This window comes from Odocoileus virginianus, unplaced genomic scaffold (genome assembly GCF_023699985.2).
Source record: "Odocoileus virginianus isolate 20LAN1187 ecotype Illinois unplaced genomic scaffold, Ovbor_1.2 Unplaced_Scaffold_10, whole genome shotgun sequence".
Taxonomy (NCBI): Eukaryota; Metazoa; Chordata; class Mammalia; order Artiodactyla; family Cervidae; genus Odocoileus; species Odocoileus virginianus.
In genome coordinates, this window is record NW_027224272.1 from 880,194 (window position 1) to 896,845 (window position 16,652).

The following is a 16,652-nucleotide window of genomic DNA, read 5'->3' on the forward strand; positions in this document are numbered from 1 at the left end:
CTCAACTACATGCCGCCATTCAGATCAGTTTCCAGACAAAAGGATCAACCCATTTGGTAATTACACACAGCACCATGATATAGCAGGACCAAAATTAATTTATCATGCCCTCTTGCTATGTCTCTCTATCTGCCCTGAACAAAATCCTGTTAACATCCCTTGTCTTGTTTTTCAGTGACTGGGAACAAATTCCACTCAGTCATCCAAGCCAGAAGTTCACCGTGGTCTTTGATTCCTCTGTCTCCTTCACTTCCATAAGATACTGTGATTCACCAATTCCTGATTTCTATGCCTAATATTTATGAAAACTGCTCTTTTCTCATCTTTCCTACTACCACAAGCATTCTCAGTACCAGCACTATTCACAACAGTCAAGACTTGGAAACAACCTAAATGTCCATCAACAGATGAATAGATAAAGAAGATGTGGCTATATATCCACATACATAATGGAATATTACTCAGCCATGAAAAAGAACAAAATAATGCTATTTGCAGCAACATGGATGGATCTAGAGATTATAATGCTAATGAAGTCAGACAGAGAAAGATGAATATTATATAATATTGTTTATATGTGGAATCTAAGAAACAAATAATATAAATGAACTTACATTCAGAACAGAAACAGACCCACAGACATAGAAAACAAGCTTATGGTTACCAAAAGGGAAAAGGGAGGGTGGGGAAGGATAAACTAGGAGGATAGGATTAACATTTACACACAACTATACATAAGGTAGATAACCAACAAGTATAGTATAGCACAGGAAACTATACTCAATATTTTATAATTACCTAGAAGGGAAAAGAACGTGGAAAAGAAAATTATGTGTGTGTGTCTGTGTGTGTGCATGTGTGTGTGTGTATATATCTCACTTTGCTGTATACCTGAAACTAACACAACATTATCAATCAACTGTACTTCAATAATTAAAAAAAAAAAATCCCAGTTTCCATACTGTACCAGAGTGATTTCTATAGAATGCAACTGAGTATGTCAATCTTGTGTTTAAAATCCTTCAAGATTTCTCTGACCTTGTGCTAAAATCCATGAAGTTCAGATGCCTTAGTTTGACTTGTGAAGTCAACTGCAATCTATTTTCTGACCGTGCTCATAGTCTACTCCTCTTAGTCCCAGCCATGCTGTGTTTATTCCTCAGACTATACAAAGCTCTATCAAACCCCAGGCATTTCCACTTTGAATTTCCGTTATCTTGAAAAATGTTATTGCCCCATCCTCCAATAAAACTCATCTATTACCTCGGTCACACAAATTGTATTATCTTTCTCTCTAACCTATGCCTCACCTTGCCCGCCAACTCCTCCTCATTGTTCACGGCTCAGTTTAAATTCATCTTTTTCCTAGAAACCTTCTCCAAGGCACAGGTAAGTTGGTCTCCTCTCTATGTGTACTCATCCTTAGTTCTTTGCGTTTACCTTGTCATAACATTTGTCATACTTTCTTGTAATTGTAGTTATTTAATTGATTACACATTCCAGGACATAAAATCCTTGAAAAGACAGACTATATCAAGTTTACTTTTATACCCCCAGGGTCTAGTATAGTACCTGGATCATAATAGCTGTTGCATAAATTCATTCAACAAATATTTGTTGAGCATCTACTACGTAGCAGGCACACTATTAAGTTTTGAGTTCACAAGTGATACGTGGTATCTAAATTCATAGACTTTTAGTTGAGGAAGATGGGTTAAATGAACTAGACATATACATGAATGCATGCAGGAGTGAATAAGTGAATGGGTAAGTGAATGAAGCCTACAACCAAGAGTAGGACTAGTTTGTTCATAAACTAGGACATATGCAGCTCTTCTGTTTTGGAGTTGCTCCTTTTTATCAGTAGACAAAATTACATATGATGCAGGCTGGAGTTAAGAAAGTAAAGAAGATAGCTTTTTTCTTTTTTCCCTCCAAATCTAACTTTGGGTGAGGATCACTAATACCCCCATACACTCTTGTGGGAATTACTAAAAAAAAAAAAATACAGGATTTCTGCTCTCGACCTCCAGCAAGATAGACAGGGCAGGTTGCTGGGGGAAGAAAAGGTAGAGATGGGGGAATAACTGGGAATCAAAGAGCACAACGAACTCTGCAGAGGGTAGGCCTAGGGGGCTGGCTGCAGTGGAGGGATTCAGAGTGCCAGAGGGCAACAAGAGGGGCCTGGGCTCTTGGGCCTGGGCTATTGCCCCCCAGTAGAGAACAATAAGGAAGAAAGCAGCTTTACCTACATCAGATAATCTTGGAAGAAAGTATGTATGCATGTTGATGTTTCCTTGTTTCTAAACTGGGGATTACTGGTTGTAAAGAGTAAACAAGATCATAACACTTAAAAAGCATTTGTGACAAGAGTCTTACATATACTACTCATTATTTGGATTTTAATTGCATCTTTTCCTTTGAGTGACTGCTGCTTCTATTTGACTTCTTCCTCATTTCAACTCCCTACCCTACAGCTCACCCTATCTGTGGTTGCAATCTATGAGGACAGAGCAAAAGTCTCCATTGTTCTTAGTGGGCAAGATTCACAGAACCATATTTGAAAACCTAGGAAATCATTCCAAAGACTGAAACCAGTACTTGTTGAAGTAATAAAGACATAGGGTGTGAAGGTGCGATATTTATGCTATGTTTTTACGAAGGTGCGATATTTATGCTATGCTATGTTAATCTACCCACATGAACTGTAGTGTTGGAGAAAACTCTTGAGAGTCCCTTGGACTGCAAGGAGATCCAACCAGTCCATCTTAAAGGAAATCAGTCCTGAATATTCATTGGAAGGACTGATGCTGAAGTTGAAATTCCAATACTTTGGCCACCTGATGCAAAGAACTGACTCATTTGAAAAGACCCTGATGCTGGGAAAGATTGAAGGTGGGAGGAGAAGGGGACAACAGAGGATGAGATGGTTAGATGGCATCACCAACTCAATGGACATGAGTTTGAGTAAGCTCCAGGAGTTGTTGATGGACAGGGAGGCCTGGTGTGCTGCAGTCCATAGAGCTGCAAAGAGTCGGACACGACTAAGCGACTGAACTGAACTAAACTGAATCTACCCACACATGCAACTTAATCTGAAGCAAATTGGAGAATATCGATACTACCCAGTCTCACCTACAGTTGTGTGATTTTTAGTAAATATCTCTCCAGAATAGCAAGAGTCTACTAAGCGTTAGAGGCAGATACCATAATTTTAATCAATATATATTCTTTAATCTTTCCTTTTTTAGGTACTGGAAAATGCCTGTACTTATCAAATTTAGGGGGCTTCCCTGATAGCTCAGTTGGTAAAGAATCCACCTGCAATGCAAGAGACCCTGGTTCGATTCCTGGGTCAGGAAGATCCCCTGGAGAAGGGATAGGCTACCCACTCCAGTATTCTTGGGCTTCCCTTGTGGCTCAGCTGGTAAAGAATCCGCCTGCAATGCAGGAGACCTGGGTTCGATCCCTGGGTTGGGAAGATCCCCTGGAGAAGGGAAAGGCTACCCACTCCAATATTCTGGCCCAGAGAATTCCATGGACTGTAAAGTCCATGGGGTCGCAAAGAGTTGGACACAACTGAGTGACTTTCACTTCACTTCACATCAAATTTGAGACTATGACCAAATTCTGCCCAGTGGAACATGAAATGGAAATGATGCACTTTTCAGATGATATCCTTAAAAGGTATTTACTTGTCTTCTACTCTTTTATCTGCACTTCCCTGTTCTGAGAAATGGATCCAGAAATGAAAGTCCAGTACTGAGGATGGAAGAGTCATTCTAAACCACTTCTAAACCATTTCTAAACCACTTCTCCACAATTTCATGAGAAAGAAAAATAATTTTTCTATCTTATTTGGGTTACTGTGTTTTTTTTTACAGCAGCATTATCTATATCTTAACTAATACATCATTCATATAAATCAACCAAAAAAACACCCAAACAGTTACCTTGTATATCTGAAGGAATACATCAGTCCATGATCGTTTACTCCAGGCTTCAAAGTGTATCATATCTATAACAACAGAGTGCTTTCCCTTAGGTATGCGGGACAACTTGGCTGAGGTACTAGTGGAAGACTATAAGAAATAATATATTAAAATATTAATTACAATGCAAGGGAAATGTAAATCCAAAGTTTTAATTACTTAGCATTATATATATATTTTTTTTTCTTTTTATAAAACATTTACATGTCCTTTATACCCATTCATCCAGAATTCCAACTCTCCATGGGCCAGTAATGGAAACTATCAACATAGATAACTTTCTGGAACTCACAGCCTCTATGTGAAGTCATAGGGTTACTCATTTATTGTACCTGCTAGGTCATTTTGTGGCAAAAGTGGCAGTTCAGTCAGTTCAGTTGCTCAGTCAGGTCTGACTCTTTGCAACCCCATAGACTGCAGCATGCCAGGCTTCCCTGTCCATCACCAACTCCCGAAGCTTGCTCAAACTCATGTCCATCAAGTCGGTGAGGCCAAATGAGATGCAAAATTATTCTGAATTCTGAACCCCCCCAAAGAGCCACACCCTTTGGATGAAGCCACAGGAACTCAGCAGATGCCGAAGAACAGGCCTCTGGCTCTTGTACTAACATCATGTGGTGACTATAGTAACAGTGCTACAACTAACAGAGTTTCCTCAAAGCCTATAGACTTCTCATGACAATTCCTCTTCTCAATAGGTCTCCATAAAATGAATTGCATAATTTGAAAAAAATTGCTTAATTTCTCCCTATTCTCCACTAAAACTGAAGAAGGGAAATAGCAATTGTCAGGGAAAATAAACCAATATTTTCTTTGAAAGATATATATTCTAAACATGGATTTTAAGAAAAAATTTACATAAGTACAGAACATTCTTCATTTCTAAGTCCCTTAAAAGAAGCAATCACCTGTATATTTAAGAAAGCCATGTAATCTATTTTGCGTGGGAACTCCACAGAGATTTTTAGACAAATAAAAATATGTATATATGTGTGTGTGTGTGTGTGTGTGTGTACACACACACATACTGTCTGGAGAGGCATAATCCTTAAGATATTTCATATATTTCATAAATAAAAATCAAGGATTCTAACCAAAAACCAGTAAATTCAATAATAGTGAATTCAATAATTTCTCAGAAATTAAATTCCCTTACTGTAATTTCAATCCACTTCTTATAATCTTCTGGTTCAAGCAGAAATTCTGGCAGTACATGAGAAATACAAGCTCCTTGAGCACTAAAATTTAAAAAAAAACCCAATTATTATAGAATACTCACAATCCATCTATCACTTGCATTTGAACTTTAATGAAATTATTTCAATGTCATATAGTTTATACATGTACTGAATTCTAATTTTAAAATTTATATAATTTTAAAACTTGCCTTACCAATGAAATGTGCATATGATGTCTCCTTCAGAGAATTAATAATGAGAAATAACTTACTAAGTGTCTATAACCATATATATACACATTTACATGCTAATGGGACATAGAGAATTATATGACTTGGACCCTACTGTCAAGACCATTTTATTGTTGTTATAATATTATAAAATTGAAAAATACTTGCAAAAAGTTTGAACACTATACAATATCTATTAGATAGATCATTAGTTACCCTATGTTCATTGAATGCCTATCACCACATATACCTGAATATATTAGAATAACATAAACCACTGCCTATTTTTCCAGAGTATATCCAAAAATTGCAGCCTCTTTGATTATATAAACTTGTAGTATCTGAAATGACAAAAATCTACTTATTTTATACATTTAAAAGCATATACATGTATATACTTTATCATATTTTATAGTATGTTTTTTTCACTGTCACATTTCTTGAAATACTTTTATCAAAAGTCTTTATATGCATGTACACTATTACAAGAACCACTTTATAGACCTCTAATATAATTTTAGCAGGAGTGTTTCTCAGTGGGATTTTGGGTGTCACTAACTCATTTAGTGAGCAGAGAACACTGCTTACTATAAGCATTTAACAGAGAATTTACCATTAGCATTTTACAGAGAATGCCAGACCTAGTACTTAACTCTACAAACACCCTCAGCAGCTTGCAGTCCTGTAACTAGTGACAAGTGGGAAAAAGAAAAAGCAGAAAGATTATGCTGAAAGCTCAAACCTTGAAGATAACACAGATGAATGAAAAGAGGTAGGGCCTGTTTGTGGGAGGTGAGGCAGAGAGCATGGTTCCAGAGTTGTCAAGTTTGCTGTGGCCCAGGGCTAGAAAAAGCTATTGGAAGAAATCATGCTACAAACATAAAGCTCCTTTGTTTGGAAAATAAATGTCATTTCTTCTCTTCTCATTTCCCATCTGCATTTACATTATTCCTATGAATCTTCATTACACTGGAATTACTATAGGTTAAAATAAAATCTAATTTTAATGGTATACCACTACTTAGCAGAAGTAGCCACACTAAAGCCTATGTAAGAACTCAGTGAGATGATGCCCCAGTAACTTGAAATCCTAGAGGTAAAACTCAGAGACTTATGAAGAAACTGTAATATTTCCTTGCATGCAAAGCCAAGACAGGATCTGAGGAGAAAATAGTCACTTCTATCAAATGCAACTGAGAGCCTAAGGAAAACTATCAGGGAACCACTAAACTGAGAGTTGCTTGAAGAGGGGGACCACAAGGGTATTCATTTGAATATTCCACATTGCTCACCAGAGAGTAGGCCCTCAGTAACAAATTGAGGCTGAAGAATGCATTTTTGCATTGTTAAAGGCAAGGCAACAAGCCCCAAATGGAGCTGCTTATACTGAACCCCATGCCACCAAATCAAGACTGTATTAGTTTTGGCTCCCCCAGAAATGGAACCGCAAACCAGTCAATCAGAAATCACCTGATGAGCACTAGTTAGGTCACTTGCCTGACAGACCTGCCATCCCCTAAAGGAAAGTAAACTTGGAATAGCTAACCTTTTTTTTTTTTTTTTGCTGTAAGGGCAGAAAATTTTTTCTTTCTTCCCTTCTAAATTTGTCAGCTTGTCTAATAATCAAATTGACACAGGACAGATTAACAGGGAACAAAACAAATTTAACTACATAACTGTGAAGTGAAGTGAAAGTCGCTCAGTTGTGTCTGACTCTGCAACATCTCCTGCCCTGTATACCTCTTAGAGCTCCTTTCTCTGCGCTAGACTGAATGCTGACTAGCTGATGAATTGCTGAAAGCCAGTAAGATCTTCCCAGGTGGCACTAGTGGTAAAGAACACGCCTGCCAATGCAGGAGACACAGCTTTCATCCCTGGGTTGGGATGGCTATAGGGTCCATGGAATTCTCCAGGCCAGAATACTGGAGTGGGTAGCCATTCCCTTTTCCAGGGCATCTTCCCAACCCAGGGATTGAACCCAGGTCTCCTGCATTGCAGGTAGATTCTTTACCAGCTGAGCCACAAGGGAAACCCTTATGGGAGCCCCACGGGAAACCCTTATGGGAGCCCCACAAAGACATGAAGACTCAAAGGTAGCCAGGCAGTTGAGGCTTACATACTATCCTGAGCTAAGGAGAAGGAGGTAGGGATCTGGGGCTTCAAGGAGGAGGAAAAAAATTCACAGGAAGATAGGAAGTACAAATGTTGGTAAACAAACGTGTGCCATGCCATGCCATGCAAATCAGTCTTTCTGATGTAAAAAGTGGTTGCTGGTAATAGCTCCCTTCCAGGTACAGGCCCCCCACCTAAATCCTTTTAGGCAGTTAAGGGAGAGGTAGAATGCTGTTCATGAGCCTGCTGGTTCTCAACTGCCATCTGCTGAAAACAATTCCCATACCAAAGTGGGACTTTGGGGGTGACTTATATGTTCCCACTCATTGCCTCAATTCAACTTCCTGTTCTTGCCCCCTTCTGCCTAAAAACATCTCTTGCCCTGTATACCTCTTCAGGGCTCCTTTCTCTGTGCTAGACCGAATGCTAACTGATGAATTGCTGAAAGCCAGTAAGATCTTCCCAGGTGGCACTAGTAGTAAAGAACACGCCTGCCAATGCAGGAGACACAGCTTTGATCCCTGGGTTGGGATGATCCCCTGGAGGAGGGCATGGTAACCCACTCCAATATTTTTGCCTGGAGAAGCCCATGGACAGAGGAGCCTGTTGGGCTATGGTTCACAGGTCACAAAGGGTCAGACGAAATTGACGTGACTTAGCATAGCGCTAAGAACTTTCAAATTTACTCAGCTGAATTGTGTTGTTGCTTTATTTTTTAAACATAGAAATATTTACTTAGTAAAGTATGACCCATACATTGTTCTTTTTTTAAAATTTCACTTTATTTTTAATTGGAGGATAATTACTTTACAGTATTGTAATGGTTTTTGCCATACATCAACAGGAATCAGCCATGGGTGTACACATGCCCCCCTCTCTCTTAAACCTCCCTGCTTCCTCCCTCCCCATCCCACCCCTCTAGGTTGTGACAGGGCACTGATTTTGGGTGCCCTGTGCCATGCAGCAAATTCCCACTGGCTACTTTGCTCTTTAATGGCACTTTATAGAGGCTGTTATGAAGTGAGGGGTAATAGAATAAACCACGCTAAAATATGCCTCTTTTGCATACTGATTATTTGGAAAAACTGCAGACAGGAGAAAATCTGAAAACAGAGAAATGTTCTCCATTTGTAAGGGAAATCTACATTTATAAACAAAATTTACATTAGAAAGGGGGACTGTACCAGGAAGAGAGCTATTACCAGGGATAACTTTCTCACCCATGAGACCCATATGCATGGCAGAGTAAGCTTTCTTTATCAAACATTGCCTCTTCTCACCTTCCAGTAAATCCCACCCCCCCCCCCACCCCTCTGCCTTACCCTTTGAAGCCCTAGACCCTTAAACACCTTAGGTCAGGACTGCATACAAATTTCTATATTCTGGCTGCCTTCTGAGTCATATTTTTGTGAGGCTACCATACTACCTACATACATAATTAAACCTGGGTTTTTTTCTTCATGTTAATCTGTCTTGTATTCTTGAAGTTCAGCCCAAAACTTACAGGGGTAAAGGGATAATTAGTTTTCCTTCTCTGTATGAGTCTCACTTCATTCTTTTCATTTTTAATATATCTCAAGGCCTAATTTCATCAATTGATAAGACAACATTTACAATTATCTTTTGCCAATAGATTTTATGTGTGGTCAGTACTTTTATAGGATTGACTTTCCATTGATTTGGTTACATTTTATATTTGATTACATTTATGCAGTTTTCTATGTGAATCTTCATCTGGGTTTACACTGAGTAGAACAAAACAAAATTAATTGAAATGACTTATTAAAATTTAAACTTAACCTGCAAAATTATACTTTCTCATTTACCACATAAAACATATAATTTTACTTGTACAAAAGTTCTCATTCGCTGACATCAAATTTACATGGGGAAGCTAATAACATTTATGATTATTCTGAACTTTAATACATTTATTTCCATAATGAAACATATACACATATCTTGGATTAATGGCCCAATTTTATTACTCATCCTGTCACTCTCTAAATGTTGAAGAATTTTATCACAGCCAACATATACTGATAGGCATGTATTTGCTGATAAAAGAGCAATAAATTTGAATACCTTGGCTTTAATGCCAAAATTATTCTTCCATATCTGCATCCTCATACCATAAAATGTCAAAACAGAAACTATTCATGTTAATGTTAACCCTACTGGGAGCTATGCCAATAACAATGCTCCAAGAATAACATGATGATCACAAGTGCATAGAGTTTAATGATACTATCAGAAAACTTTGATTTTTATAATGCACAAACAGTAAGGATTTATTTAAATAAGCAGACTTCCGTTTTTGTTCACATTTAACATTCCATTAGATTTTAAAAGCAAAACTAAACTTCCAAAATAATGGCATTATGATTTTTGCCTTATTGAATTACAGCATTTTTATTGAATGAATCATCAAGGACCAAGTGTAGGAAGTGGTAAAATTAAAAGAGAAGTCATGTATTTTCTGTTTTAAACTCATAAAAATTTAAATAAAGTTCCCATTTTATCTAATAAAGACATACTTGAACAACCTTACAGACTGGAAGAAAATATTTGCAAATGATGTGACCAACAAAAACTTAATTTCCAAAATATACAAATGACTCCTACAACTCAATAACAACAACAGCACTAAAAAATAAATAAAAAAAAAACTCAACTGAAAAATGGGTAGAAGACCTAAATAGACATTTTCAAAGAAGACATACAGATGGCCAACAGACACCTGAAAAGACGCTCATCATTGCTAATTATTAGAGAATTAGAGAAATGCAAATCAAAACTACAAAGGGATATTACCTCATACCAGTCAGAATGGACATCATTAAAAAGTCTATAAATAATAAATGCTGGAGAGGGAGTGGAGAAAAGGGAACCCTCCTACATTCATGGTGGGAATGTAAACTGGTAGCCCCACTATGGAAAACAGCTCTTTAAAAAAGTAAAACTAAAGTTGCCACATGATCCAGCAATCCTAGTCCTAGGCCTATACCTGAAAGTGAAAGTGAAAGCCACTCAGTCATGTCAGACTCTTTGTGACCCCATGAACTGTACAGTCCATGGAATTCTCCAGGCCAGAATACTGGAGTGGGTAGCCTTTCCCTTCTCCAGGGGATCTTCCCAACCCAGGGATCGAACCCAAGTCTCCCACATTGCAGGCAGATTCTTTACCAGCTGAGCCACAAGGGAAGCCCAAGAATACTGGAGTGGGTAGCCTATCCTTTCCCCAGGGGATCTCCCTGATCCAGGAATCGAATCCAGGTCTTTTGAATTGTAGGCGGATTCTTTATCAACTGAGCTATGAGGGAAGCCTATACCTAGACAAAACTAAATTTAAAAAAGTACATGGGCCCCAGTGTTCATCGTAGCACTACTTACAATAGCCAAAACATGGAAACAACCTAAATGCTCATTAAAAGATGAATAAACAAAACATGGAATATATATATACACACACACACATATATATATATATATGTGTGTATTTACACAATGGAATATTAGTCAGGCATAGAAAGAATGAAAGTGAAAGTCACGCAGTCATGCCTGACGGAATTCTCCAGGCCCAAACCCTCTTTTCCAGGGGATCTTCCCAACCCAGGGATTGAACCGCAGGTCTCCTGCATTGCAGGCAGACTCTTTACCCGCTGAGCCACCCAGGAAGCCCAAGAATACTGGAGTAGGTAGCCTATCCCTTCTCCAGGGGATCTTCTCAACCCAGGAATCAACCGGGATCTCCTGCATTGCAGGCAGATGCTTACCAACTGAGCTATGAGGGAAGCCCTAAAAAGAACGAAATAATGCCCTTTGCATACATGAATGGAAATAGAGATTATCATCCTAAGTGAAGTAAGCGAGAAAGAGAAAGACAAAAACAATGAACATATCTATGAAAGAGAAACAGACTCATAGACAGAGAATAAACATGTGTTTTCCAAAGCAGGGATATGGAGGGAAGGATTGGGAGTTTGAGATTAGTAGATAAAAACTATTATATATAGAATGGATAAACAACAAGGTTCTAATATATCACAGGGAACTATATTCAATATCCTGTGATAAACCATAATGGAAAAGAATATGGAAAATACATATATATGCATATATATATCTATGAGTCACTTTGCTTTATAGGCAGAAATTAACACAGCACTGTAAATCAACTATAATAACATTTTTAAAAAATTAAAATTTAAAAAAAGGCAGACATCATTGACAAATACTTGTTTTCTGGCATTATTTTTTTAAAGATTTTTTAATAGCCCCCCTATAACTGTTTATTAGAATGTGAATATATTCCAAATCAGTAACTTAAAAAAAAAATCAAGTTACAGAGCATGCATAAAATACAAAGTAGCGATTTACAAGGAGATAGTAGTATCTTCATAACCAATACACCAAAATAATAAAACAGCTACAGAGGAAAACTAAATAGACTGCAATGCCTTCAGTGCACCCCACACGTCATGAGCACCGCAAAAGACAGATGATTAACTATGAAACATAGTAATCCAGGCAAGCCCACACACATGTATATTTTGGGGATATTCCACCATCCTGAATAGTATCACTTTAGTTGACACAACTTTCAGAACACTTCAGAGTTAAGTGCTTAATATTATCCACAAAAAAATAAAACCTAAATATTAGTGTGCACATTTCGGAATGAAAAATGAGTTGCTCCATTGATTTCAATAATGTAGTGGAAGAAAACTTTCAGGTTTGTACAATGCCTAAATGCATTCTATTTAAACTCAAGGTACTATTTCATCTTACATACTAAAAGAATACATGCCTTTAAGTGGTACCACTTGAGCAGAAATTAACCTCTCTTGTATTCTTTAACATACTGAAACCAGATATTTAACTGGACTATATTCCATAATATACTACAAAACTCAAAAATCAGCATTGTTAAAATAATTATCCATGCCTGCTGGTGGCTATGGTGGTAAAACTAGGTTGCATTTACTGGAAGGTTTTAAGACAAAATTAACACTTCACCATCGGATACTAAGAGCATTAAACCAGTTATTGCCTGAGCAATAAAATGCCACATAATATACTGCTGGGAAATTAGATAAGTTAAATGACTTGGGCTGCCTGATTACTGTAACAGAGGCACCTCAGGTGGAATTCCACCAATCTCTCCAGTTCCCAGCTATTACTGAAATCATCACAGTCTTTTGTGTTTATTAAGATAATTCTTGTCCAGAAAAAAGTATTCCCCCCTCTCTAATCAACTTTGATGTTTACAAAAATTAAAAAACAAAATTTACTAAACTACATAACCCTATTAAGGCATTTTAGAAATTGACTTCCGGAATAATGGAAAATTTATAAGCTCTCAAAATTCTGCTATGTTTATAGGGCAATTATTAGATTTATGGAAATATACTCTGCACTTGGAGAAGAGTGTGTTAATTATAAGCTGCTCTGTGGCAAAATGATAGCTTATTTCTACAGTCTTCTTAATTTGATTTAATCAAGACCAACAGGTCTGAGCTTCAAGGGATCAAGTTCTATTATGTCCTACAGTGACAGCTTCCATGATGAAAAGTAAACAATAATTGAGGAATCCAAACATTCAGTTTATTAAACTAAGGCTAGTAAAGCCATAGCATGAAAAAAAGCTGCAGTCATTCGGGACAAATGGATGATTTTATAAAGCTAAAATCAAAAGACTTGAGACATGGAAAAATTCATAAGTATGAGGAAGTAATAAAACACAAAAATGACCACAAGAATTACAAATATATTTAAATCTCAGACCTGGGAATTGGACTATACACAGCCTTCTAGGGGAGAAGAGAAACGCCTTATATGTTCTGACAGCACTGCACCTTTGGCTTGTTTTCAGTGGTTGGTGGAACATGAATAGGAACCACATTGTTGCTTGGAGACATGTCATTTTCACGTCTGTCTGACATCTGCTTCTGAGAAACAATGCGGTATATCTCTGTCAAGATTGTCTGAAAAGCAGCTTCCACGTTTGTAGAGTCTAGAGCAGATGTCTCAATGAATGACAAACCATTTTTTTCTGCAAAAGCTCTTGCTTCATCTGTAGGAACTGCCCTGAGATGGCGCAAATCACTCTTATTGCCCACAAGCATGATAACAATGTTACTGTCAGCGTGATCTCTCAATTCTTTCAGCCACCGCTCTACATTTTCATATGTGAGATGTTTAGCAATGTCATAAACCAATAAGGCACCTACAGCTCCACAACAGTATGCTGATGTTGTACCGTGGTATTGTTCTTGCTCTGTTTTCCCATCAACCTGGATGCTTCTTGTTGCAAACTCTACTCCAATGGTGCTCTTGCTTTCAAGATTAAACTCATTTCGAGTAAATCGAGACAGGAGATTACTCTTTCCAACACCAGAATCTCCAATAAGAACAACTTTGAAGAGGTAGTCGTACTCGTCATCGCGGGTGCCCATTGGGTGGCCTCGAAGTGAAGGGGTAGGAGCAGCAGTGGTACCAGTGGGATCAGGGGGCGTCACTGCAGGGGTAACCCGAGCGCCACGCTTCAGCTGCCAGACCCAGTAAAGAACCCCTCAAAGATTTTTTTTTTGATGTGCACCATTTTTTTGATGTGCATTTGTGCACCAAGTCCTTACTGAATCTGTTACAATACTGCTTCTGCTTTATGTCTTTTGGTTCTTAGGTCCCCAAACCAGGGATTAAGCCAGCACACCTCTGGACTGGAAAGCGAAGTCTTAAACACTGGACAGCCAGGGAAGTCCCTTCTGGCATTCTTATATCAACACAACATTTATTTCTAATAGATGAAGAGATTTTTAAAATATTCTATTTCCTGAAATATCACAAGAGTCAGTTTTTGGTATGTCACGGATGGTTACCATACTGGAATAATTTAAGAAAACATTTTAGCATATCAAAGCCATATATCATAATTTATTCAAATTAGTAATAAAAATCTACTATGGGTCATCTAATATACATCTTATTATTTCTAATACTTTAAAACAATTATTTATTTGGCTCTACCAGGTCTTAGTTCTGGCATGTGAACTCTTAGTTGCAGTATGTGGGATCTAGTTTCTGACCAGGAATCGAACCCTGGCCCCCTGCATTGGAAGCATGGAGTCTTAGCATTGAACCATCAGCGAAGTCCCTATTTCTAATACTTTTTATCAACCAAAGAAGTTAAGTAATTATCAGCATCAATTTTACAGATATTGAAATTTGATCTTAAACATGTAGACAAAAGTACAAAAAAGTTACAATTTAAGCCTTCATCTGTCTGATTCAAAAGTCATATGCTTTTAATCTACTTCAGTATGCTATTCCAGAATCACTTCTTTATGATGTTGCTCAGAAATATTGATATAAATTTTTAAAGAGAAAAGAACTGAAATCACGAATGAAATTAATTTACTTATAAAGGGAAGAGGGTTAGTTTTTCTAAGTATATATTTTTAGTATATGAACAATTTATTTTAAAAATCAATGAGTCCAACAGACTGGGAATGGTTCTGAAAACAATGGTATCTCATTGCAAGTGAGGTTTATGAAGAGTTTTTAACAACATGGGGAAAGGTTTAAGTTAAAAAAAGCAGGATTACAATATGTTTGGAAGGTTCGGCGGGGGTGGGGGGGCTTCCTTGGTGGCTCAGTGGTAAAAATCCACCTGCCAATGCAGGAGACACAGGTTCGATCCCTGGTCTGGGAAGATTCCACATGCCTCGGAGCAACTAAGCCCACGTGTCACAACTATTGAGTCTATGCTCCAGAGCTTGGGAACCACAACTACCCAGCCCATGCACTGCAACCACTGAAGCCCATGAGCTCTAGAGCTCATACTCTGTAACAAGAGAAGCTACCTCAACAAGAAGTCCACACACTGCAACTAGAGAGAAGCCCTCTGCAGAAAAGCCCATGAAGCAATGAAGACCCCATACAGTAAAAAATAAAATAAATAAATAAAAATTTTAGAAAATACGTTTGGAAGGAAATTTCAACTAAGAAATAAATACCATAAACTTGACTTGAAGGAAATACAGTAAAATGTTAAGCAAAGTTAAAAAATAGTCAATGAAATTAGAAAGTAACAGCTATAGTAGTTTTATGTGATATCCTACTTTACAGTTTCAATGTAGGATACCTGATGTTTATATTTTGCTTTTATATTTTTATATTACAGAAATTACAAATAAAAAAGTCTTTTTTTCCCAATGAAAATCACATTATAAAAATGATTACTGAATATAAACAAATGAAATTATATCAAAGGATAATAGGCACTGTATTAGTCAACTCAGGCTATCATAAGAGAATACCACAGGCTGGGTCTCTTGCACAATAGAAATTTATTTTCTCACAATTCTAGAGGCAAGAATTCCAAGAACAAGCAAGGTGCCAACCAATTCTGTTTCTGGTGAGACCTCTCTTCCTTAGGAGACAGCTTCGGGTCCCACCTTTATGACACCATTAACCATAATTACATCCAAAAGGCCCTATCTCCAAACACAGTCACATTGGGGGTTAGAGTTTCAACAAGTGTGAACTTTGGGGAGACATAATTCATTCCATAATAGACACAAAAGACAGAAAACCTTAAGCATATTATTTCACATATAGAAATATAAATTTATTGTAAAATATAACACTCACTTACATGATATTTAAAAAAAATAGAAGACATACTGTATTATTGTGGTCTGATATATGTGCTTCCAAAAGTCATATGTTAAAACCCTAACCCTCAGTATTTCAGAATGTTGACTACATTGGGAGTTAAGGCCTTTAAAGAGGTAATTAAGGTAAAAGGAAGCCCTCAGACTGGGCCCTAATACAATCTGACTGGTGTCCTTACAAGAATATGGAGTTTAGACACACAGAGAGACGACCATGTGGATAGAGAGAGAAGGCGTCTGTCTGCAAGCCAAGCCAGAGGCCTCAGAAGAGAATCAATTTGCAGACATCTTGATCTTGTACTTCAAGGTTCCAAAACTGTGAGAAAACAAATTTCTATTGTTTAAGGCTTCTAGTCTGTGGTATTTTGTTATGGTTTCTCTAGCAAACTAACAGATATTACAGAATAAAAGCCTTAAAAGTTATTTTTAAGACTTTATGGTTTAACATTATACATAGTGTTC

General features: G+C 37.4%; 1 protein-coding gene and 1 pseudogene across 1 annotated transcript in view; both read right to left on the reverse strand.

Annotated features, from left to right (window-relative positions):
• CFAP47 (cilia and flagella associated protein 47) overlaps positions 1-16,652 on the reverse strand; it is a 491,580-nt gene that overhangs the window by 312,198 nt on the left and 162,730 nt on the right. The window contains exons 31-32 of the mRNA XM_020881679.2: positions 5,149-5,230; positions 3,954-4,082 (exon numbers count right to left, since the gene is read on the reverse strand). Of these exons, the coding sequence (XP_020737338.2) occupies positions 3,954-4,082; positions 5,149-5,230 (211 nt within the window). The remainder of the gene's footprint in view (positions 1-3,953; positions 4,083-5,148; positions 5,231-16,652) is intronic.
• Positions 13,098-13,970, reverse strand: LOC110129969 (ras-related protein Rab-11A pseudogene; annotated as a pseudogene).